General features: G+C 46.0%; 2 protein-coding genes across 2 annotated transcripts in view; one reads left to right on the top strand and one right to left on the bottom strand.

The window, feature by feature from the left end:
* The window catches only part of LMF2 (lipase maturation factor 2), a 57289-nt gene extending 37523 nt beyond the window's left edge, over nt 1-19766 (bottom strand). Inside the window, exons 1-4 of the mRNA XM_029615301.1 lie at nt 19532-19766; nt 12183-12436; nt 2790-2818; nt 1449-1645 (exon numbers count right to left, since the gene is read on the bottom strand). Coding sequence (XP_029471161.1) covers nt 1449-1645; nt 2790-2818; nt 12183-12436; nt 19532-19625 — 574 coding nt within the window. The 5' untranslated portion in view covers nt 19626-19766. The remainder of the gene's footprint in view (nt 1-1448; nt 1646-2789; nt 2819-12182; nt 12437-19531) is intronic.
* Nucleotides 19767-19852: 86 nt separating this feature from the next.
* The window catches only part of NCAPH2 (non-SMC condensin II complex subunit H2), a 244419-nt gene continuing 238130 nt past the window's right edge, over nt 19853-26141 (top strand). The window contains exon 1 of the mRNA XM_029615302.1: nt 19853-20109. The gene's annotated coding sequence lies outside the window, so the exon portion shown is untranslated. The remainder of the gene's footprint in view (nt 20110-26141) is intronic.

Consider the following 26141-nt stretch of genomic DNA (forward strand, 5'->3'; position numbering starts at 1 on the left):
AGATGTCAACATCTGTTGTACCCAGCGAAGGGTAGCCCTTTGTACCATGCAGCTGCAAACGGCCGCCCGTACCCCCAAAGCTGAAACCTCAAAGATGCGCTTAAGCAACGTTTCCAGCTTCCGATCCTGAAGATCCTTAAGGGCCGTACCCCCTGTTACGGGAATGGTGGTATGTTTAGCCATGGCAGTGACCGCCGAATCCACCCTTGGCACCCTAAGGAGCTCCAAGGAATCAGCTGGGAGGGGGTAAAGCTTATCCATAGCGAGGCTGACTCTAAGAGTTGCCTCCGGATTATCCCATTCCCGGGATACAAGCTGAAACAGTTTATTGTGAAAAGGAAAAGCATGCGCAGGCGTGCGGAGCCCGTCTAATTCAAAATCCCCTGGCTGGGAATTGGAGTCAACCTGGGGTACTGGAATCTTTAGTTCCCGAAGAACATGGGCAATCAAAGGATCCAGTTCTTCCTTATGAAATAACCGGAGTATCTGAGGATCATCCCCCTCAACCGGGTCCGTACCCCCTACATCCATATCAGGATCCGGCGTGGATGGATCCTGTGAAAGGGGGACCGGATGCTCCCCCAGGTGGCAAATTAATAGGCCCTGGTAACCCGCGGGGGCTAAGGTCCGGTGGGGACAGGGGGGGGAGGTCCTCCCCTTCGTCCGACGAAACCGCGTCGCGATCTGAATCATTTAAAATGGCCGCCGAATTCTCCAAAATGGCCGCCGCCCCCGGTATTGGCAGCGTGGACTGCCGAGGTTTGGCCGACGCTGCCCTTGCCCCAAGCCGCGGGGAAGAGGAGCTCCCGGCCGCGGCTGACCCCCGCGAGGAACCCTCACCCCCGGGAAGGCACCGGGAGCAAAGGCCCTCGCGGGAGAGCCGACGGCCCGGCTCCCCACATGCCGTACAAACATGCTCAAAGATTTAAAACAAAAAAAAAAAAACCAACTGGCTCACAAGTATAAAATCCAACAGAACATTCACAAGAGCAAAATAACTAAACTAGCAGTTATGATGGTTTTGAAATTTGTAAAACCTGAGTTCAAAATGCAAAGCACAACTGCTCCTGTGGAGTTGCTGTAGTCCTTCCCATCCAATAACAGCAGAAAATTGGGCAAACAAAACAACCTCTAGAGGAGAAGCAGAAGAGAAAAGAAATGTCATGACGACAATTTATGGTTTTGAATCTGCAGCAGTAACCCACAGGTTCTTCTGCTGGGGACTAACATGGAGCTTGTATGCTTAAGAGCATCAAGAGATGGTGCATCAAATCTCACCACCATCTAAGAACTGGGACACATGAGGCAGAGATTCCACAAGAAGAAACGAGAGACCTATCCCAATCGTGACAGGACAGAGGGGTGCGGAAACAAGAGCATGGCCCCTTTTAGAAGAGAAAGAGGAGTGAAACAGACAACCCAAGCCAGTTTATCAGGACACCTCTCACCTGTCAGCCCCCACCAAGTGGGGCAGCGGCTGGTGAGCTTCACCACACCTGAGGCAAACATGAGACGGAAGAGGAGCCATCGCAGCAGCCAGAAGGTAACACCATCATGGGGTCGGGAGATGGTGGAGCGCCATTTGAGCAGGTGGAAGGGAGCAATCAGGAAGGTGAGAAACCCAGTCTCCAACAGCAGATTGTCCCTGAAAGACGAGGAACAGTTATAGTGCAGGAGAAGACGAGGGGCACACTCCATGCCTGTGCAGAGACAAGAGCCCTACTGCTGAGCTCACAGGCAAGAACAAGTAAAGGGATTGACTAAAGCAAGATACTTTACACTATTCATCAAATAAAAGGCACATTACTCAATTCATAGGCAAGGGCATACAAAGGCTCAAAATTACATACTATAAACAACCTTAAAGGAAAGCAGACATGATGGAAGTCTCTTCAGTGACAGAATGAGAAGATCTGTATCACCGTGACCCATAACAGGCAAGGGCCAACACAGTAATGTGCTATTTGGACTAGCCTGCTGAATCAGTGCAGCGCCATTCTAGAGACCCAAGTCTACCTTCCTCGCCATGGGCTGGCCAGGGATGCTGTGGTGGCAGCACTCAGACCCTGGGAGGAGAAACCTCAATTATACAACAATGATGCCCAATGGCTAGATTCAGGATGTTCCTAAAAGGTGCAGTGGTCTGCAGTTCCTGGCCAAGAACAGACTTCTGTGAGGGCTGGAGGTTATACAAATGGGGAGGGGACTCAGACTGGTTGAGAATTAAGGCACCACAATCTAGTAGAGGCCGGCTCCAATTAAGCTGGAAGTCCAAAAGAGCAGAAGGAAAATGCTGGGCAAAAAAAAAAAACCCCACCCCCAAAAAACACTTTCACTGCTACTTTTGGTACTCTTAACAGAATATGAATTAAATCTCACAGGGAGGAGGTGGTGGTTAGCACTGCTGGAGAGGCCACATCAAAAGAGTCCAGGAGCAGATCTGGGAATCTATGGCTAGCAAGAATTCTGTCTCCTATTCATTATGGATAGCCTCAAATAAGATCACCAAAAAGTCTATGGTGGTATTCAGAGCCTACATCACGACCAACCAGTCAGAAGGAAGGATTTCCCTGCCATTATTACAAGGGTCTATATTACAAATGAAGCTTCGGTTGCAATACTTAAGCCCGAAGTCCTTTTGATGGCTACACTGAATTTTTCCCTATAGTAGTCAGTTATCTAAAGGAAACTCCTTCATTTGTGGTGGTCACATTTAAGAAATACTAGCTTAAGCTACAGTATATCTATGTTCAAAGAAGAAATGTTAGGATGATCGGGTTCTCACTTACCACTGAAAGTACAGGAACACCTGTCCAACCTAAAAAACGGGGGAACAAAATGAAAATGCATAAGATTGCAGCATTTATGAGAAGAATCTAGCCCATGGAGCAATGGTCACAACGCACAGTCCTTGTGAACCTACATCCCAAACTGCTTTGTGGCACAAAGAGCACTAGGAATGGAAAAGCACTGGATAAAAAAAAAAATCCTATTGCCTCTCTTTACACCCTCTGCTGATCTTACTCGTTTGTCTGTTTCATCCTCCCACAAAGGCATGTGGCTTTTAAAGTGTGCCGTTTTTCCCTCTGGCACCACATCTTTGGTTTTACAGTGTTACTACTGCAGTTAGTTTGGCCCTACAAAAAGTAGGTATGGCATATAATACAAGGGGCAAGGCTAACTTCTGGGAACCAAGATGATATACTACAAATGCTGAAGCTAGTGAAAGAAAGAGACAGTGCCTTGTAAATGTCTTCACACCCCTTGAATGTTTTTCCACATTCTGCTGTCTTAAAGAAAAAACAAAAAACCCATCATCAAAATGCATTAAAGTAGGAATGCATCCTATTGATCTACATATCACACACTACATGCTCATAGTGAAAGAACTATAGAAATACTTAAGGTAATTCAACCTAAAAAACAAAAAACCTCGACAGCCAAAATCTTCACACCCTTTGTCACTGCAAATCCAAATTAGCTCCAGTTTAAAAGATTACTTTAATGCCCACAATAAGTTAAAGAGTCCACCTGTGTGTCCATTCACAGTAGCTTAGCCGATTCAAATACTCTTGAAGAAAAGAAAATTGGTTCTTACCTGATAATTTTCGTTCCTGTAGTACCAATGGATCAGTCCAGACTCCTGGGTTTTGCCCTCCTTCTAGCAGATGGAGACAGAAGTTTACAAACAAAACTCTGCCAGCTACCTACAGTCTGGCAGTATTACTTAATGTCAAAGCAGAATGGGACCCAAAACTCAGTAAGTTAACTATATACAGTAACCTAACAACTGCTACCGGCTCAACACCCCCAAAATAGGAACAGAACCTGAGCCACTGATAATAGAACAGATAGCATTAAGGTGTGAATGAGAGAAAAAGAATAATCAGCAGGGACTCTCCCTATCCAGAGTAGAACAGATGGGTGGGACTCTGGACTGATCCGTTGGTACTATAGGAATGAAAATCATCAGGTAAGAACCAATTTTCTTTTCCCTGTACGTATCCAGATCAGTCCAGACTCCTGGGATGTACCAGAACTAACTTAATGGGATGGGATCCAGAGAGGCCCACTCTGAGCACCCCTTCTCCAAAGCTCCCGCTGCCTGGGGCCTTAACATCCAAGTGATAATGTCGGGCCAAGGTATGTAATGACTTCCACGTTGCTGCTCTGCAAATCTCCTCTGGGGATATCTGTTGACAATCCGCCCAGGACGCAGCATGGGAGCACGTAGAATGCGTGCGTAGTCCCACTGTTAGAGACTAACCCTGCAACAGATACGCAGAACTTATTGCCTCCTTCAACCAGCAGTCCCTTGTCGAGGTCCACTCCAAAGCACGAAGAGATGATCTGACACCCGGAAAGTATTAGTAACGTCCAGGTAACGCAACAACGTCCGATGGACATCCAACTGGCGCAAGTCTTTAGACAAGGGATCTGCCCTGTCCAAACCTGAAAAGGAAGGAAGTTCCACCGTCTGATTTAAATGAAAGATAGACACAACCTTAAGTAGAAAAGAAGGAACCGTATGAAGAGACACCCCCCGTCTCCAAGATCCGCAAGGGCTCCCGACAAGACAGAGCTTGCAGTTCAGAAATCCGCCTCGCTGAGACAATGGCCACCAAAAACCCCACCTTCAGCGTCAAATCCTTTAAGGTGGACCTGCGAAGTGGCTCAAAAGGAGCACCGCACAAAGCCTTCAATACTATATTCAAATTCCAGGATGGGCAAGGTCGCTGTAATGGCAGATGCAAATGCTTAGCACCTTTAAGAAACCGAACCACATCTGGATGAGACGCCAAGGGCACACCTTGGACCTGACCGCACAACGACGCCAGGGCCGCTACCTGAACATGCAAAGAACTACAAGACAGACCCTTTGCCAACCCATCCTGAAGAAAAAGCAAGACCTCGGGCACGGATGCACGAGTAGGAACCACCTCCCAATCAATGCACCATGTCTCGAACACCTTCCAGACCCACAAATAAGACAAGTAGAAGCTTTTCGGGCCCGTAGGAGAGTGGTTACTACCGCATCCAAATACCCTCTGGACTTTAGCCTACGCCTCTCAAAAGCAATGCCACTAGACAAAAGTGTTCGACCTGGTCGAAACAAATGGGACCCTGATGGAGAAGGTCCGGTACATAAAGGAACCGAATAGGCTCCTCTACTGCCAGGTTTCGAAGGTCCGCAAACCAAGGACGTCACGGCCATTCGAGCTACGAGTACTATTTCCGCCGGATATAATTCTACGCGTCGCAGGATCCTGCCGATGAGAGTCCATGGAGGGAAGACAAAGTAGAACATCCGTTGGCCAAGGTAACACCAGAGCATCCACGCCCTCCGCTCCTGTCTCTCTGTGACAAGCGAAGAAACCCGGAGCTTTGGCATTCCGGAATGTCGCCATCAGGTCCAGGGCGGGCATCCCCCACTGTGTGCAAATGAGTCGAAACGTATCCTCCGTGAGTTCCCACTCTCCGGGGTCTAGTTGATTGCAACTGAGAAAGTCTGCCTGAACATTCTCCACCCTGGCAATATGTGATGCTGCAATGCTGCACAGGTGCTGTTCCGCCCACTCCATCAATAGTTGGGCTTCGGATGTCATGGGTTGACTCTTGGTTCCCCCTTGTCGGTTGATATAGGCTACTGTGGTCGCATTGTCTGACAGAACCCTGACAGACTTGCCTCAAACCAATGGAAGGAAGGCCTGTAGGGCCAGGCAAACCGCCCTGGTCTCTAACCGGTTGATGGACCAACCCGCTTCTCGTGGGGACCATACTCCCTAAACTGACTTTTGAAGGCAAACCGCCCCCCAGCCGGACAAGCTGGCATCCGTAGTGACCACTGTCCAGGAGGGAACCACCAATGGTACTCCTCTGCTCAAGTTTTCTGGACACAAGCACCAATCCAAGCTGGACCGAGCCGACTGAGTTAGTGGTAAAGGTAGGTGAAACTGTTCCGACAGCTGATTCCATCGGGAAAGCAATGCTGACTGAAAGGGCTGCATATGAGCAAAAACCCAGGGAACCAATTCCAACGTCAAAGTCATTGATCCCAACATTTGAAGATAATCCCAGACTATTGGCATGGGCTTGGATAACAAGTGCAGAGCTTGACTCTGCAATTTGAGCATGCATTCCCATGTGAGAGGTACCATTCCCTGACGAGTGTCAAACAAGGCTCCCAAAAATTCCAGAAACTGAGAAGGAACCAGTCGACTTTTGGCCGTATTGATCACCCAGCCGAGCCGTTGTAACAAGTGAATCACTCACTGAACCGCTTCCTGACAAAGTCGCTCCGACTTCACACGAATCAGCCAATCGTCCAGATACGGGTGAACCATAAGTCCCTCTCTGCAAAGATGCGCCGCTACCACCACCATAATTTTGGTGAATGTTCGAGGCGCAGTCGTGAGTCCGAACGGTAACGCCTGAAACTGGTACTGTCAACCCAGCACCGCGAATCTTAGGAACTGCTGATGTCCTGCAGATACACTTCCATGAGATCCAGGGATGCTAGAAACTCTCCCTGCCGACATTGCGTCGCCTTTACCACTCGGCGCTTGTCTGAAAAACCGCAAGGGGATACCAGAAAACACTGGCGGGGCTGCCGAGCAAAATCTAACACATAACCTTGACTTATCACCTCTAGGACCCACTGATCCGATGTGATGCTGGTCCACGCCTCGTAAAACAGACAAATCGGCCCCCTTGACCACCGGTACCGAGGCGTGGACCGGCCGGCCATCATTGCGAAGGTTTTCCACTCTGTGCATTCTGACCGGCCCCTGGCCAGCCGAAACGGCACCCATGAAAGGACTGTGAATATGCCTGTTGTCTGTTTGCACTATGCCGAAAGGAGGAAACAGACCCTCTCGAAGTCAGAGGTCTCCAGCCTCCCCGAAAACGGGAAGGAGGAAGCCCTCTAGACCTTGGCCTGTCCTCCAGCCTTGGTCTAGAGGGCCTTCGCCTTGTTTTCACCTAGGGACTCAGATCCTCCAGTTCCTTACCAAATATCAACTTGCCCTTGAAGGGCAGTGAGCCCAACCTGGCTTTAGATGACACATCGACCACCCAATGTCGGAGCCACAACAAATGTCGTGCTGACACTGCCGAAACCATGGATCTAGCCGATGTATGAAGTAAATCATGAAAGGCATCTGCACTATAGGCAATCACTGCTTCTAAACACCCCGCCTGAAGCACTTCCTATGGAGAAAGATTCGTTGGACAACAATTGTTGTACCCAACGAAGTCCCACCCGTAAGGAGAAATTGCTGCAAATAGCCGCCCGAACCCCTAAGGCGGAGACTTCGAAAATCTTTTTGAGCTGTATCTCCAACTTTCAATCTTGTAAATCTTTGAGCGCATTGCCCCCAGTATCCGGAATGGTGGTCTTCTTGGTGACCGCTGCCTTGGCCAAATCTATCTTAGAGATTCTCAACAGCTCCAAGGCCTCCTCAGGCAGAGGGTAGAGCTTATCCATCGCTTTAGCGACCTTGAGCCCTAAATCCGGGGTATCCCATTCCTTGAACAGTAAATCCAACGCTGAAAAATGCAATGGAAAAGCGGATGGAGGCCCTCTCAAACCCAACACTACTGGGTCCGGGACTCCCAGTCTGGACTCTTACTGTGGTAACTGAATCCCCAACTCACCAAGAATTGCCGGGATGAGGGGCCCCAGCTCGTCTCGTCGAAACAGACGCACTACCTTGGGGTCATCTCTGTCTGCCCCATGGGTACCGCGTGGGCCACCCGATGACTGGTCGCCATCCCCTCAACCCCCCTCAGGGGTTGAGATGGCTTGTCCTGGTCCCCCTGCTGTTCCTCTGGGTCATGTGTCAGTTGTATCAGGATCACCCCGCGGAGCACTTAATCTAAAAGGTTGGGGCCCTTCGGTGTGCTCCGCTCTGGTGGGCTTCGCCGCTTCCCTGACCCTGGAGCAGGATCAGGTTCAATGGATCCTTGTGGCCTTTTCCTCACTAGGCCTATGCGCCTTGAAAGCTTTATCAATAACACAAATTCTGAGGAAAAGGAAGAATCCGAGGACCAGTCTGAAATCCCCATCCGGTCCCTCCATATCACTTAAGCACTGTGTACTTGCAGGTTTGTCCCCCTCGGGGACCCTGTGTTGGGGCGACAAACGCGGTGGGGAGTCCTCCTCCCCCTCCTCCGATAGAGACCCGGATGCCGCGGGTCCTGGAGGTACCAAAATGGCGGATATTCCCGCCAATGGTGAGACCCTTGCGCCCAAATGGAGCCCGTTCCCGTGCTCCGTGGGAACGGGCCTTCCCCCGAACCAGGCTTGCTGCCTCACGATGCGCCCGTCCGAGACCTTTCCGGGAGGGAGGAAACCCCTTCACCCCCCAAAACACAGCCCGAGCATAGATTATTGCGGGAGAGGCGTCTTCGCGCCGAGCCGCAAGCATGGCAAGCCGCCCAACGTGGCACGTGTGAAGACTGAAACGAGTGAGAGCGCGAAAAAAATAGCGAAATATACCGCTGACCACCCCCATGCCAAGCCGATCGGGGACAGACAGTAATAACAACTCCGGTGCACAATAAATTCAGAATGAGAAAAACTTTTTTTGTTTTTTTTTAAATATAATTACCAGTCGCCGCCAGCTCCAGGACCACCTGGGGGGAGTGAGCTGGGCTCCCCGGTGTCAGCCTCAGGGTAGAACGATATGTTGGTAAGTGGGACATCCCCTACACTTCAGCGGCCTCTGAAACCAGGGGGGATGGTCCCCTCAGGACCTCACACCCCCTGGGAGGCATAGGACTAGACCAGCAGGCAAAGAACTGCGGTCCCCCTACTAACTAAATACTTTTTTCTTGATTCTACTCTTTTAATACCAACTAGGCTTCAGCACAGACTGTAGGTTTTGCACCCTCTACACTTGCTAGGAGACAGAAGAATACTGCCAGACTGTAGGTGGCACCAGCCTAGATAAGGCAGAGTTTTGTTTGTAAACTTGTCTTCATCTGCTAGGGGGGGGGGGGGGGGGGGCAAAACCCAGGAGTCTGGACTGATCCAGGTACGTACAGGGAATCAAGCTGTTTCTGTTATATGAAGTAAAGATGAAGCAAAGGTAAAAACACGCTGAACAAATAGCTGTCAAAAGAACTCCCTGGATGGTATTCCAAGAGGTACAAGTTTGGAGGAAGTCCATAAGAAAGTTGCAATGTATTTAAATATTTTTTGGGGCATAGTCAGGTTTATTGTTGGAAAGTGGAAATAGTTTGGCAGCACCAAGACGCTGTGCAATCAGGTCATTCCTGCAAAGCTCATAGCTGTGGGTTAAGGAAACTACTGTGGAAGGTCACAGAGGCCTAAGATTACTTTAAAATAGGTCTCTGTCTTGAGACGGGGGAATAAATATTAACTGTTCAGTAATTCAAGCTTACGCCACAAACATAGCCTGTATGGGAAGATGGCAAGAAGGAAGCCACTGCTGAAGAAAAGCCATACAACCGTGCCACATAGCATCTGCAAAGAAACACTTAGGGGATACTAAATTCACGTGGGAGAAGGATTTGACTGATGAGACCAAAGTGGAACTTTTGATCTCAATGCTAAACGACGTGTGTGGGGCATAAACCAAGACAGCTCATCATCCTGCTAACACCATGCCTACAGTAAAGCACAGTGCTGTCAGCGTTATGCTGTGGAGATGCTTTGTAGCAGCGGGGACAAGAAGGTGAAGGATGGGTGGTGCAAAGCTGAACCAGTCTGCCACAGTCCTGGGGCTGGGGGAGAAGATTCACCTTTCAAAAGCAACAGTTGGAATGGAGCTCAGCAAGAAGACAATGTCTGACTGGCCCACTCAAAACCAAAACCTGAATCCAATAGAAAAAACCCCCCCCAAAACAAAGCACTGTGACAAGACGAAGACTGCAATTCACAGATGATACCCAGTCAACTTGAAAGAGCTTGAGCTCTTCTGCCAAGAAAGATGGGCAAGAACTGCATGACTCCACTGTACAAAAGTTCAGAGAATGACTCATATGGCTGGTATTGCTGCAAAATGGCCTTCCAGCAAGTACCGAGTCAAGGGGTGTGAAGACTTCTGCAATTGAAAATAAAAAAAAAAGAAATCTCACTTTTGTAACATTTCTATAATGGTTTTTCATGAACATGTAGAGTATGTTAGGAGTTTAATTTACTGATCTACATATTTTAATTCATTTTGATTTTTCTCCTCTTTTACCAAAATAATGGTAGACATCTTTGTGAAACCAAAGCACATCCTTGGTGAAAAAAGTTAGTGACTTTGCCGAGTACATACATTGTCCAGTATAATAAACACAGATGACATCACCCATTACTGTTAGATACATGCTGCTGAAATGGTAGAAGCAGTGCCCTTAGACTCCCATTCTGGAGAGACTACTTAACTAGCCTGGCACATCATTTCCCAAATCAATCACATGGAGCAAGCTAGAGAGTGCCGGTCTTCAGTCATAGCTCTCTCTCTGCTTCCTACTCCAGCCTCTCCCTTCACAGTCAGCCTGTGAGGAACAGGAAGAGATGAGACAGAGGCTGGAGCAGCAGAGCAAAGGCACAGATTCCTGTCAAACCCCTCCTCTCCTATTCTCCACCCACCTCCCATCCCAAAGTTAGAATGGACAGAGAAAGCAGTCAGAATATTTGATCCTCAAAAGATAATTTTGATATAACTCCTGGATGAAGTGATGTTTTTAGAAGAATTTCATCTTTATACAAAGGATCTTTCACCTGCATGTGTGAGCAACCATAGAGCAGCTAAAAGAACACCTGGATTTGTTTTGGAAGTCTGCAACTGCAGGTGTCTTGCAGCTGGCAGAGGGGGCAATAAATTTCAATTCATAGAAGCCTTGATGCCTACTGCTGACAAGCTTGTGGTAATTCAACCCGTTTGTGTCTGTTGCCATATGTCCAATATACGTACACATATCTTTGTGTAATTATCAGCATGACAAACCGCTGATACTGTGGGCATTTTCAACATACATAAGCCTGGAAAGATGACAAGGATTAAAACTTTTTTTTTTACATATATACACACATACATATACCAAACAATGGTTGCACTGTATTTCAATTCAAAACACTGACAGTTCACAGTTAAGTTTTTAACATATCTATTTACTTGTTAAATGGTGGATTTTTGTACTGTATGTAGCCTAAAATGTTTAAAAATGAAGAAGGTTTCCAATAAAAAAAAGTGACTTTTTGCATACAGTCAGATATAAAGGTTTATACAAAATAATGCAAGTTTGCCACAATTGCAGAATTTTGCAAAATCTGCTACAACCGATTTGCTAACTCTTGCTGCAGGAAAAGTATGGCCTCTGGGTATTAGACAAAAACAAACAAGGGAGTGCTGGAGGAGCCACCATCATTACCAACATGAAAAACACAGGTGCAGAAAGATCATCTAACTTCCTGTCTACCTATTTCAGACATTTAGAGACTGCCTACTACTGACGTCCTAGGTAGCGAACGAGGTAATACACACATAAAACATGTATCCTAAAAACATACATAAGAAATAAAACATGATAAAAACACTTGTGAACTACAGGAAGTGGTGTGGCCAACTGTCAATATGTTTAATTGTACCGCTTGCAAGGATAATAAGTAGCAGAGGTTTGCTTCCCATTTACAAATTTTAACTATCCTTAGTTAATGTAAAATATATACATTTCTATATAATTATATGCAATGTGATTAGCGCTATCATTTTTATTTGCAGTAATTATAATAAAATATTAACTAATGTGTGTGTGTGACATTTGGTCTTCAAGATTTAGTTTCATTTGCAAGTGTTTTGATTTTACTATTCTTACAGCTAATTCCCCTCACAAAACTGGTAATTACTTCTATCCATACCACATTCACACTATGGTGGCAATACAGTGCTTACATGTTTGCCATGGCAGCACCCAAAATGACTGGGAGACAATATGAGAGTTTCCATAAACTAAATTTATTTTGTCTCAAATTAAAGCAAAAAGGGTATTTTAATGATATTTTTTCTAAACCACGGTTTCCAAATGAATTCAGCAACATTGTTGCTTTAACTTCTACAGTCCAAACAAATCATAACCTGAACATTCACAGCAATATTAACTGTGCCCCAAGTCTTAGGAAAACCCCCCAAAACAGATGTTCTAACATATTGGCCTATTGCCTGTACCTGGTAGAGCGAAAGATAGAGAATCCAGAGAAGCAGGAACACTAGGCTGTCTCTCAGAGGCTCCATAACCATAGCACCAAATGCTAGAAAGGTCCCCAGCAGGCAGATGAGCTCCATACCCTGCTCTGTGTTCAGACCCAGCCGAGGACCAAGCCACAGCAGTGTTGGAGACTCCCTCAGCTGCTCCCATAAACTTTTCCCTGTATATTTCAGCATCTTCCTGGCTGGCAAAATGCCATTTTTCCCATAGAGACCTGTAAAAGAGTAAGAAAATGTAAAAAAGTGGTCAGTTAAAAAAAATTTCTTCTGATGCTATATAATGCAGGTAGATGACCAAAACAGAAAAAAACAACCCACCCCCATTTACTCCTGCATATACAGGAGTCAAGTTATTAATGAATTTGCCTCATCAAGATAAATATCCAGCAGCAAAGGCTTGGCTCTGCTTACACAACCTTGCAGAGATATGGGATATGCTCCTCTGAACCCTATCTGTCCTCTGATAGCTGCTGGAAAAGTGGAAATTTAACCTTACCTGTTAATTTCCTTTCCTTCCCTTTAGTCCTGCTAGACCAGTCTGGACTGGACTGTGGATTTCCAATTCCACAACTGCCAGCGACTGAGAACAAACATTTTTTTCCCTTGTGACCTCATCACTGGCTATAAAGGAGGTGTGGTCTTAGACAGGTGCCAGGAGCATTTTGTCAGAGTAAGGAGACAACCACCAAACCCAATTTCACGGAAAGTAACCTGAAACTGACCAACCAAAAAAAAAAAGGGGGGGGAAATCTTCCCCAATGCCCCTCTAAAAATATGTCTGAAAAGAGAAAAACAAAAAGCTTTGAAATCACACAGGGAGCTCAAGAACCCAAGCCCTATTCCCAGATGGGGGATGAGGGGGGGGGGGGGAACAAAGGAAGATAGAAAAGTTATGAAGCCAATCACTTTCTATCAGTCTCTGGGTTGGAATTAGACTGGGCTAGAAGGACTCAAGGAAAGGAAATTAACAATTAAGGCTAAATTTTGCATTCTTCCTGCTAGACCAGTCTGGACTAGAAGGAAGTACCTAAGCTGTACCAGAGTTGGGCAGGGGGGAAGACTGGGCTGCTCTAAGGACCACCCACCCCTAATCTGCCTAGGTTCAGACATCAAGTTTTTAAAACCTCATAAAGGAAAGTAAGGATGGCCACGTGGCCGCCCTGCAAATTTCATCTGGGTGTATCGAAGATTCTTCTGCCCATAACGATTCTCGAGTCCTTGTGGAACAAGTCCTGAGTATTGTGAGCACCTGAAACCCTTTGAATAGGTAAGCCGAAGATATTGCTTCCTTGACCCATCTTGCTAGGATAGCCCTGAAGGTTGCCTCCCATCTCCAGGGACTACCAAACAGGATAAACAATCTCAATTTGTTTTCTGGAAGCGATTAGTTACCATCAGGTAAATTAATATGGTGCACCTTACATCCAGGATTCAGTCTCCAGTCACCTTTCCAATCCTTGCTATTTCTGAAGGCAGGGAGAGAGATGGAGTGATTTAAAAGAAAGGTAGAAACCATCTTGGGCAGAAGGAAAGGGACTGGATGAAGGGTAACAGGATCTGCATGAAAGGGTCTGTAGTTCTGAGATATGGCTAGCAGAACAAATAAGAAAGGCTGTCTTCAGGAAGAGATCCTTTCAGGATGACTGTCTTACTAGTTTGAAGGGAGGGCCTGTCAGGATTTCCAGTACCAGGTTAAGATCCCGCTGAGGGACCTCTAACCAGAATGGAGATTGGATACATTCGACTTAGTGCAACACCTAGACATTCATTATTTACAGTATCTGTAACCAGATATGGCTGTCTGTTCTATCTTCAGGGAGTTGAGGGCTAAGCCCTTATACAGCCCTTTTTGAAGGAGATTCAGGATATTGGCAATGTCTGACTTCTAAGGCAATGCCTGGAGGTTATGACAGAAGTCCTCAAATATGCACCAGATCTGGATATAGGCTAGGGATGTTGATGTTCTGCGTGTCTTCAGCATGGCTGATGTGACTAATTGAGAAGCAACCTTTTCTGCGTAGCTACTCCCTTTCAAGGGCCAGGACATAATGAAAACGGAACAGGGTCTTCCATAATGACTGTGCCCTGCCGCAGTAGCCTCTGGAAAGACTCAGGGGAGGACTGTCCAGGAGCCTCATTAGGTCTGTGTACCATGGTCACTTTGGCCAATTGGGGGTAACCAGGATTATTTAAGGATAATCCTCTTTAAATATCCTGCCGATGAATGGCCAGGGAGGGAAGCCATACAGTAGAGTAGGTTGATGACTCAGGAGCAAGAGTTGCTCAACCAGACTGAGGCCCAACTTTGGCTCTGGAAGTTTTGATTTTTTTTCTTTTGGTAAGAAAAAGTGTTTGGTAATAAGGTGGGCTATATATTTTGGTAAACAAAGACACCTTGTGTCTGTAACTGTTGGAAAACATACTGGGTCAGATCAAAGGTACATCAAGCCCAGTATCCCGTTTCCAACAGTACCTGGCAGGATCCCAAGGGGTAGAGAGATTCCAAGCTGCTTATCCCAAGAATAAGAAGTGAATTTCTGCAACGCTTCCTTAATAATGGTTAATGGACTTTTCCTCCAAGAACTTGCCCAAACCTTTTTAAACACAGCAACACTAAGAGACCAAGACCACATCTCCCTTATAAGCCAGAGATAAGGTGGTGGTGGTGGTGGTGGGGGGGGGGGGGGGCAGGATTCCTGTCTCCAGCAGATGTGGAACAGGAAATGCTTATTCTAGACAGACTGATCTAGCAGGAATAAGTGGAATCTGCACTTAGTCTGCAATTAGTGCCCTTGACCCTCTTTCCTCACAGCTGGGGCTGGCTCCCGTCTGCAATACACAGAGCATCCAGATGTCAACATAAAATAGCCTCTCACTAGCAAAGCCTAAAGTGAAACATGGAAAAAGTGTTCATATGGCAAAATTCTTGAGATCACAGCCAAGGCTGTTGGAAACTACCAGCACATATAGATAGCAAGCAAACAGAAAAATGAGATACCAAGATGGAGAAGACGCAGAGGCCACATGTTCAAGTTTCATAGTTATCACTCCTAGCTTTATTCTACAGAGGGCTGGCAGGGTCCTACAATCTCAGGGCTGTGAAACTAGGATGCCCACACTCCAACTAAATATTTATGCCACCCAGGTGCAAGCTCAATGTCAGCACTACAACCATACACTTATCTTGCATAGTATTTGGCACACTGAAAGTTCTACAAATATTTATCATTCTAATACAAATTTCTAAAAGCACCTATACATCTAAACTGCCACAGAACGAGAGACACTGCGAGACCAACTGTACTCTTGCCTGAAGGCTGCACCCCTGTTGCAATTTAAATCTATTATATTTCCATCACCATGAGACTGTGCTCTATCAGATGGTAAGTTCCTGCCCTGCCACAAGATAAAATCCCCTCCAGGACCTTAACCTTGCCACAGGGTAAGCATTCCATCTTTCTTCCCTCCAACAGATAGTAAACTCCCTCTGAGGCTGATAAAGGAGAAGGTGGCTTGCAAGAAGCCAGAGTCATTGATAAGAGCAAGGATTAGAATGCATGCATTGCATAAGTTGTCTTAACTCATAACCATGTGCTCTAAACAGGGAACAAACATTTCAAAAACATGGCTTGAAAAATACCAAAATCAAAGAGACTGCACTACCTTAAAAAACAAAACAAACAAAAACAAACAAACTTTCCTTCCAAAGGCCATGAACCTAACAGACTGCTAATACAATTTCTTTAACCCAAACTCATTAAAGCAGTATATCAGTTGCTGTGGATTAAGTATGAAACCTGGCAGAAGGTAGTTTTATCTAAGGCAAACAGTGTGTCATGGTGGCAGCTGCAGTGTTCCCTGGCAGAGATTGCAGCACGCATATAGAGCCAGTAGCTGGGTTTAATGCCCAAGGACAGGGCTTATATGGAGGAGATACCATCAAACACCACACTATGGACACAGAGACAGAACCACTTATCTCATTTTTAAATGGGGAGCAGGGGTAGAGGGAGAACTGGGAGCTCCTAGTTAAACTGCTGTTCTAGGATTTTAAAAGGGACTTGTAACTTCTGTGCTGTGATATGTGCCAGGGTAACTTGTGGAATTACAAAGTCAAGTTATGAATCGACATCACAGACAATCAAGAAGGCACACTCATCCAAGATGGATGCTAACATGTCTCCTGTCAGAATGACAAGACCCTTTAACCCAGTGCTAAAATGCAAGAGACACGTGAAACTACTCGGCTTAACTCAGAAAAATTACAACACAGTAGAAATGATAAACTACATTCACAGATTAGAAATAACTGGCCTAATGCCTCAGTGGCAGTACTGCAAACTATGATCTGGGTTTGACAGATGCATCTGCTCCTCTGGCTGGCTGGGGACTCCATCTTATTTGTGTGTCTAAGCAAAAGCCAACTCAGCAATAGGTGGGTCAAGGTGACAGTAACAAGGTCTGCAGAGCAACTAAAATTCATGAATTTGTTACAAATTAGAGATCCCTGAGCAGAGGAATTTCCTACCAAATGTAGGGGCCTACATATTTAATAGTATTTGACAGGAGCTGACAATTTTTAACCCAGCAGGCCACTTTTGGGGAAAAAGGGGTTGAATTAGCACAAATTTGAAACCTGCAAGCCGTGGCATCAATGTCAAGGCTTCAACCCTAGTTACTGTTCCAATTTAAACAAACTACTCCCATCACTTCCACAGCCAAATAATCAGCTGCCAAAGGGATCCATTTCCTTGGCTCTACACAGGCAATATGTTCAATACACATACAAAGTATGCCAAACTAATTACACACACATTCACCTATACTGGACCATGGTTACATGGTTTCAACTTGTGCTAATTCAACTCCTTTTTGCAACAAATTAACAAATTCTGCAAGCATTTTCTGACGGGAGGGGGGGGGGGTGAGGAATGACAGTGAGCCTGGAATACAATTAAATGGTGCAGATTTTTTTTTTAATTTTAATTTCTTTTGAGAGTTGAAAATGAGCTGAAGCTGCCAAGCATTCCAGCCCTTTAGGAGTCAGTCTCCTTCACTGCTTACAAGGCAACTCCAGCCTTCATCTTCACCTCCTGCGTCTATACTGCAGGAAGCACTAAACCTCTCCCAAACTAGTCCAAATCTATTAACATGGCACCCAGTTCTTTGTGGCAGCATGAAGATATATTGTAAAACAATCTGCATCCATGTCATTACTGCAGAAACACAGCCAAAGACACCACAAAATGGATGGAAAAATCCCAAGGCCCATATCACCCAGGTACCTAAAATTTGGTATCTGGAGCCTAGTGGAAAAGATGCCAACAGGGTATATAGGTAGGGAAGCAGGAATGGTGGCAGGAGTGGTTGCTGGTGGGGGCCACAGAAATGAAGTCTCAGTAATTGTTGCAGGCAAAATTATTACAAGCCACAGAGAATACCTACAGTAGTATCTGAATGTCATCTGCTTCGAATTGCTTGAAAGGCCGAATAAGTCAAATAAATGCCAGGAGTGCACACAAAATGAACAAGCAGGCAGGGAAATGGAAGTGAGTGGAGAACATCTTGAAGCAAGGAAAGGAGAAAGGGTCCCTGAATGGAAGATTGGGGTAGGGAGGTAAGAAGAAAGTGTCTGGAAGTAAGAGAAAAGAAAAGAGCAAGATAACAGAGAAAAAAAAATATTTCCCTGGCTCCTAAGTGTTCTATTTTTCATCTCTGCCCTAACACTTGCAAAAGTATATAGGGTCCCCAGCTGTGAAATGATGTCTAAGATCTGTAAGTCTTTAGGTCACAAACCTGTTTCCTCGCTGAACACAGAGCTAATACAGCATGACACAGCTGCAGGCCTCTGCTAATCAGAGGAAACTTACTGCCAATACACTGCATGGATCAACCTTGAGAACTAGTGTAGTAGCAAGAGGTTGCTGGTACCAGATAAGAAACAATTGTGAAAAAAACCCTAAACTTTCTTCCTGTAGAGCTGGTGAAGTAGAACTGGGGAGGATAACAGTGTACAGCTGTATGTAGTTACAGAACAATCATCCAAAAAGCTTGGCCTAGAAAAATTAACTGCCCCTTAAAGTGCTCAGTCTGAGTGCTGTTTTAAAAGCAGAGGAATTTCCTGTTATCCTCAAGGTAGGATGATTAGTTGATTAATTGGATTACTGTCTCTCCTTTTAAGAAGTGGAGTAGGGTGAATTGGGGACAAGAATGAACTCTGGTAAACTTTGAAGGGGTTTTCTACTAGAAATGGAGATTAGTTGGACTAGTAGCTAGCTGATCCTTCCCTAGAGAGTGTGTGGTGGCCTACACTACAGTTATAAATTGTGATACATTAATTGCATTTATATTACACATGATTTTTTTAAATTGCTGTATTTCTTTGAGGCCAAGGAATACTTTTTTTTTTTAAATGATATTGTTGTGAAGCTCTTCAAGTCAAATTTCTGCGTGAGGAAAGCTGTATAGAAGTATAACTGTGGAGGTTATGTTAATTTTAAGTTTGCCGTTTAAACTGAACAACTGTGAGATGATTATGCCAAGCACAGCACTGATATCACAGGGTGTTGGGTGCATTTAATTCACTTTTTGCCATATATGGTAAGGAGATATATAAATTTGTGATTTTTCCCTACATAACATGAAACAAAGACGTTTCTCTCTCTTTTACCAGCTTGCTTTTAAGCATTTGCTGTAACTGACAAGCCCTAATAAAAATAAACACATTCTAAGACCACCAACTCCTTGCCGAGTCTAACAGACTCATAGGTTCATGGATTTAAACACAATCTTTGTATATGGAAAACTGATTTTTTGAGTAAAAAATATTAATCAGTACGTCAATACTTAAGTATTTTCAGCGAATCCTACCAAACCTGAATACATCTCTGTTATGATGGCTGTAAGGAAGAAGGCTGCATAGCTTAACATTTAAATCCCTAAGAGCAGGCAGTCTTGACCTGTCTACATGCAAAGTTAAAGGCGGAGTATTCGAGTTGAATGCACATTATACCGTACTTTGTTTCATCACTTATTCTCCTGTCAGTTACTTCGCAGTAAATCCAAGCTCAAAGGAAAGGACAGCACCGCCTTACCCCCACCCCACCCCCGGACATTCAGAATCTACACCCTACCCCCAGCCCTCATCACCCACTGAGTCCTGTACTCGGTCGCTCCTGCCCGCTGCGCATACAAATCCTGCATCCCCTCCCTCGTCACCAACCAGGCCTAGCATCCGCGCTCTTTTTCTGCTTCTACGGAGGCTTCCACCTCCTCTCTCCAGTACCCAGCGCACATCTTTGCAGCCTTACCTGGGATCTGCACATACAGAGAGCTAAACGCAAACATGTAGATGACAGCCATGCTCCAGAGGAAGAGATGACGTGGTACCCTAACCTCGCCCATGCTCGGTATCCACAAGCCTCTACGCCCGATAGCTACACTACTCGCCACAAGCGCAGCCCCAAACCGTCTGGCAGCAAAGGGCACAAAAGCCACAGCTAAACGCGACTACCGGAAGAAGTTAGCTTGTATTACTGCGCAGGCGCGCACATCTCTTACATTCTCCGGCTGCCTAACAACCCGCGCATGCGCGCATGTCCGGCCGCCTACCGGCCTGCGCATGCGTACACAGGCTCCTGCTTTCTCTCTTTCCGCACGCGTATCAGTTGTTTCTTACGCCCAATTTGTGCGCTTGAGACACTACGTCATCATTTTCCGTTCTCGAGTCGAGCGGGAAAAACAAAAATGGCACTGAGAATATGAAGAAGGGAGGAGACCAGGGAAAAACTTGAGCGGCGGCAGAAGCTCTCCGAGGGAGAGGGCTGGAGTAGTGGTAGTGAGTCATCGAAGGAGAGGGCCGGAGTCACGGTTTAGAGAGTCGACGGAGGTGAGAAAGACGCTGGCATATACATATATAATATATATAATATATAAATGGATAGCCTTTAAGGTAGTATTAGTCCAAAAACAGTTTTCACCTACAGTCTATTTAATCTCTGTATAGCCTTTGTGTTCCAGGGTTTGGCTATATAAATTCTTAGTATATTTAATCCAACAGATGGTGTAGGATAGTGTTTCTCAACTTTTTATAAACAGGATCAAATTTTCAGTTTAGGTATTCATAGGCACTGGGGCAGAAGATTATGGGTTGAGGAGGGTTAGTCCCATCCCCTCCCCTAGGAATCATTGAGAGAGGGAGAAGTATCCATTTTCCCCTCTCAAAACTCTCTCTCACCCCTGCTTAGGTTTTCCCCTTTCCCCTTGGTGTCCCTCAGTGTGTTTTCCTTCACCTCTGAGCCTAAAAGCCTTTTTTCCTCTTCCAGGTCCAGTTGGCACTACAGTAAGAACTTCCTTTAAACAAATGGGCATTTCACCAGTTTGTGTGTACTTACAGCAGGCTCCACAGTACTCCATCCTCTGTTACAACTCGGGCTTTCTGTTACCAGAGCAATTTGTCAGGCCGATTCAGTATAGTGCGCTCCAATGGAATGTACTGTTAGCCCGTGGCTCGCAGGTTGGAAACTGGACGCTCAATTTTGCCGGCGTCCGGTTTCCGAACTTGTGGCTGTCGGCGGGTTTGAGAACCGACACCGGCAAAATTGAGCGCCGGCTGTCAAACTCGCTGACAGCTGCCGCTCCTGTCAAAAAAGAGGCGCTAGGGATGCGCTAGTGTCCCTAGCACCTCTTTTTACTGCGGGCCCTATTTTGAATATATATATATATTTTTTTTACTGAATCGCACGCACAGGAGAGCAGGTGCTCGCCTGTTCTCCCGCGAATTTTACTGTATCGGCCTGTGTGTTAGGGATGGAGCACTGTGGGATCTGCTGTGAGCATACTTGCACCAGTGTCTCCCTCAGTTTTACCAGATATTCTTCCTTGTTTCTCTTTTTAGGATTTTTTTATATTGCTTGTACACTGTTCTTTTTGCTTTTATTTTTTCAGCCACCTCCTTTGAGAATCAGATCGATTTATTTCTCTTGCTTTTGTTTACTTTTCTAACATATAGATTAGTTGCCTTTGTAATTGCTCCTTTTAGTTGTTCCAACTCTCTCATTTTCTCCCAGTCTTCTAGTTCTACCTCCCAGGTACCTCTCCATTTTGACAAAGTCTGTATTTTTGAAATTCAAAACTCAGGTCTTTGTGTGACTTCTCTGTATCCTATTTGCAATATCGAACCATACCATTTGATGATCACTGGTGCCGAGGCACCTGCCCGGACATTAGAGACATTATCCCCGTTTAGTGATTTAAGTCTAGAATAACTCCCCCCCTCCCGTGGGTTCCATTACCATTTATTTGAACAGAGTCCCTTGCAGGGCATCCACTCTCTCTCTCTCTACTTCTGATGGATTCTCCAGTCTGTGTCTGGCAGATTAAAATCTCCAACAATCAACACTTCTCATTTCTTTCCCACCTTTTGGATGTCTTCGACTAGATCTTTGTCTAGTTCTTCAGTTTGAGTCAGAGGCCTGTAAACCACTCCAGTAAAAATGGATGTATCATCCTCTTTTAGGATGGCCCATAATGCTTCTTCTCTACCCCCTATTTCTTGCAGTTCAGTTGCCTGGATATTATTTTTGACATAAAGAGCTACTCTTCCCCCTTTTCTGTCCACTTTGTCCTTCCTTAACAAGTTATAGCCCGGTATGGCCGTATCCCAGTCTTGAGAATCCGTGAACCATGTCTCTGTAACATCAACAATGACCAATTCTGCCTTCACCATTAAGGCCTGCAAGTCTGGGATTTTCTTGCCCAGACTACAAGCATTTGTGGTCATAGCTTTCCAACTTGTCTCCCTAGGGTTGCTGCTCTTATTAGACATCTTTTCTGCTATTTTGATCTGATTGACGTTGTTTTTCTTTTCTCAATTCCTGTCTTGCTTGGGGGGTGACATGACAATTCTATTGGCCAGCTCCTGCCACCCCAGCCTTCTAGTTTAAATACAGAGCATAGTATATGCTCTGAACTTCTCACTTAGCATCCTCTTTCCAGCCAAGGACAAATGTAGACCATTTTTACAGTATAACATTTTACTGTTCCATACTCTGCCCCATCCACCAATGTAATCAAATCCACTTGATTTACACCATGCTTTGAGCCAAACATTGAAGTTATTTATATGACAGAGCCCTTCCTTCCTTTTTCCATGAACAGGTAATACTTCTGAAAAGGCAATGGCTTTGCCATATGTCTAATCTTTGTCCCTAGATTTTGGAAATCTTTCTGTACTGCAAGGATACCAAGGTCATTGGTCTCCAGATGGATGATAACATTGATACTGGAGTCTCTACTTTCTTTTGTAATTGTGTTGATTATCTTGTTGGCATTTCTACTTGCTGAGGATCCTGGAAGGCATTTAACTGTTGTGTCTCCATCAAAATTATTACCCAAATTGGTTCCTCTGATGACTTTGTCTCTCAGCAGAAAAAGCTTCCTCTTTTATAATCTTTGATAATGTTTAAGCATGACTAGATCCATTTCAGATATTCCCTCATTTTCTATTTCTGAAGCTTCTTCATTATCCAATGTAGAAAAGGTATTTCCTAGCATGTAGACAGATGGACTCTGGACCAGTGGGTTTATGCTCCCCTGTCAGCTGATGGAAATGGAACAAGCTGATGTCACAGATTATATAACCCAGCAGTGACCCCAGTCCTCAAGTATGTTCTGTCTCCAGCAGATGGTGGATGTACATCTCTCTATGGGGATTGCTTTTAGCTTTTTGAAATGAGAAATTTGAAGTTCTAAATTCAGTAAAAGAAAGCCCTGTTCTCCTGCGGTGATACCTAAAGTTCCCTCCCCCAGTTGAGAATTCCTGAAGTGATTTCCATGGTCCCTCAGAGGTGTGCCTTGGTCCGGTAACTGGGTATTCCGGTGTGGGCTTAGCTGCTAGCTTAGCTGAAAGGTAGCGGGTACAGGAGGTCGAGCACAGTGGTGACGGCGGATGATCTTTCCCCTCGCAGCCGGAGACCGTCTCTGTACTCAGCTGGTAAGTGCTGAGCTCAGGTAAGGTTTAAAAAAAAAAAAAAAAAAAAAAAGAGATTTTACCTGAATCTGAGAGTTAGAGGGATTTCAGGACTTCCTCCTGTCTCCATTCTCAGCTCACTGTGCCGACGTTTGTTCCCGTTAGAGTTGGGGACCTGGGCAGCCTGGCGGGTTGAGCAGCCCCCGGTGGGCTAGGCCCCACACAGGCTTTTTTCTTGCACGCTGCGTGGTAGGTCGTGGCTGCCATTTTTTCACACTATGTTTTGCTGCCCTCTATAGGCCGTTGGTGTGTGCAGTGTGTTGGCTGTGTGCACGTGTTTTGCGCGCAATTTTTACATGCACAAACTTTTTTATGCACTTAACTTGGCACGCACCTTGCTGTGCTTTCTTCTAGGCGCTTGTTTTTTTGGGCACATTTCATTTTTGAGTGCGAGCCATTCCGAAGCATGTTTACTGAAAATAAGTGTGGGAGCTTGCTGGGCAGACTGGATGGGCCATTTGGTCTTTTTCTGCTGTCATTTCTATGTTTCTATGTAGGTTTACTGCAGCGATGGAGCTGGTAAGCAAGACGTCTAAGCATCTTCCTATTTGTGTTGCTTGTCATATTAAGACTTCTCAGTCTGACCTGACTTCTAACCTGGGTCAGCGCTGATCAGATGTTCAGGGAGAGTTGTCTTCCTCGGACTTTACTAAGCCTGGCTCTTCCCACTCTGAATAATGGGTTGGTCACGGCCTTGACTGTGGGGACGCCAGATCTTGGTTCTCCCTTGACTGGCTCCTCCGCTGGCGAGGGCAGTTCTGTGGGACCAGCTCCATTTCCTTCTGGGCTTGGTCTGGACCTGGTTGCTTTTTCTTGGGTGGAATTTTTTCGAGGCTTCAGATGCATTCTTCTGCTTCCCCCATTTCTGTCCGGTTGGACCCTCAGCCAATGGCTCCTCCCTCTTCCAGTCCTATGCTTAACCAATTTCATTTCCAGCATTCAGTAGCAGCAATTATTAATGGAAAGATAAGAGCCTGCATCTGCTGGATGTGTGTCATATACTTCTGAGGTACATCAAGGTGACAAATTACTTTAGGAAAATGGACAAGCTTTTTGTATTGTTTGGCAGCCCCCAAAGAGGGGAGCAGCCTCCAAAGCCACCTTAGCTACAAGAACTAAGGAAACAATAATCTTGACTTACCTGTTATTGGGCAGACAAATGCTTGTGTCACTTTGTGCACCCTCCATGATGGCGCAGTCATCATCATGAGCAGAGGCATCTTCAGCCTTCCTGGAAGAAATCTGTAGGGCAGCTTCTTGGTCATCCTTAAATTCCTTTGCAAAATATTACAGATTGGACGGGCAGGCCAAAGGAAACTCTGCTTTTGGGGCAGAAATCCTTAAGACAACCCTGTTTTCCTCCTTCCCCAGTAAGGAGCAGCTTAGGTAACTCCCATATATAAGCACTGGCCTAGCAGAAAGAAAAGAAAGGTAAAATTTACTCTTATCTGATAAATTTCTTTTTTTGATTCTTTCTAGACCAGTCCAAAACCCACCGAGGAACACAGGGTTGATAGGGAACAACATCACTATCTAAAGCATGTCCTCGCTCTTCTTCATCTTGTGAACCTTGTCATTTATCATAATACATTTTGTGGGCCATCCCTCAGCTGTAGCTGGGCGACCGAGGGGTTGGTAATCCCTGGCTGGCTCTGCCCCCATCTTCTCAGGGGACTGATAGGCAGGGGCACTGGTTCCCTTATCCCTGCAGGATTTATTGTTTTGTAGTCAGTTTTAAATTTAAAAAAAAAAAAAGAAGTCCTTTGGCTGGAGCTGAGGCTGGGGTCCATTGTGGGCAGGCCTTGGTACGGCAGGGTTGCGATTGCATAGGGGAGAGGCAGTTGGAGCTGTCCAATGTTGCCAGGGGTCCTGGGGCTTGTTGGGGGTGCCTGTTCAGTGCGGCTGCAGATAGATTTTTCCGGTGCATCAGTGGCAAGGTGGCCATGTGGTAGACCCGATGACATCCTCATCACAGCGTGTCAAATTCTGTCTGCCTGCGGCTCGCGTCGACTGCAGCTAAATTAGAGTGCCCTTTGCAGCGATTGCTCCTCGGGGAGATGAGGAATCCGCAAAGGCGGCAGGTGGTCGCAGAAGCACCCACTCGTCAGGCCCTGTGTCGGTTGCACGTGGGGGAGCTCAGAGTGTGGAGGTGTTTCCTGAGACTTGCAGCAGAAAGACTGCCACTCCCGCAGGGCCCAGGGACACCCCCCTTCTTTTCCTCTTGGGGCAGCCTTTGGAGGAGGTTTTGGAGAGTGGGGGTAATGTGGAAGTCTGATCCCGTGGCTGGGGAGGATTTCTTCCAGCGTTTGTTCTGCTCCTACACAAGGCCTATTTGACCAGGCGAGGAACGGCGGAGAAGTGGCCCCAGGGGGGAGGCTGCAGTGCCCCTTAAGAAGGGTCATGTTGGGCTTGTGTGTGTGTGTGGGGGGGCTCTGGAGCCTTGCTGTGCCACCTGGGGCTTGTTCAGTCCTTGGGTGAGAGATGACCCAGGGTTGTCCTAGGAACAGGCACACTGGTCAGCGATCCATGGATGAATAATGATGCGGCCAATTTGGAGGAGACTCCGGTAACCGAAGGGGATGACCCGATGGTTGTTCGGTTATTTCGGAAGGTGGAGTTTGAAGCCTCTCATTCCTTATATCTTGGATGAGCTGGATATCAATGCCTCTCAGGAGGATTCAGACATTGAGGGTATGGATCTGGTTCTGGATGGCCTGCGGAGTCCACCGAAGGCCAATCCCTTGCCCAAGAAGATCGGGAAGCTAGTGGATCCAGTGTGGGATTTTCCGGGAACTGGCTGGAAGGACATGCAGAGCAATGGTGAAATTGTATCTGCTGACGGAAAAGACCGTTGAGCAGCTGAGGCTGCCCAAGGTGGATGCAGCAGTTAC

This window comes from Rhinatrema bivittatum, chromosome 9 (genome assembly GCF_901001135.1).
Source record: "Rhinatrema bivittatum chromosome 9, aRhiBiv1.1, whole genome shotgun sequence".
Classification (NCBI taxonomy): domain Eukaryota; kingdom Metazoa; phylum Chordata; class Amphibia; order Gymnophiona; family Rhinatrematidae; genus Rhinatrema; species Rhinatrema bivittatum.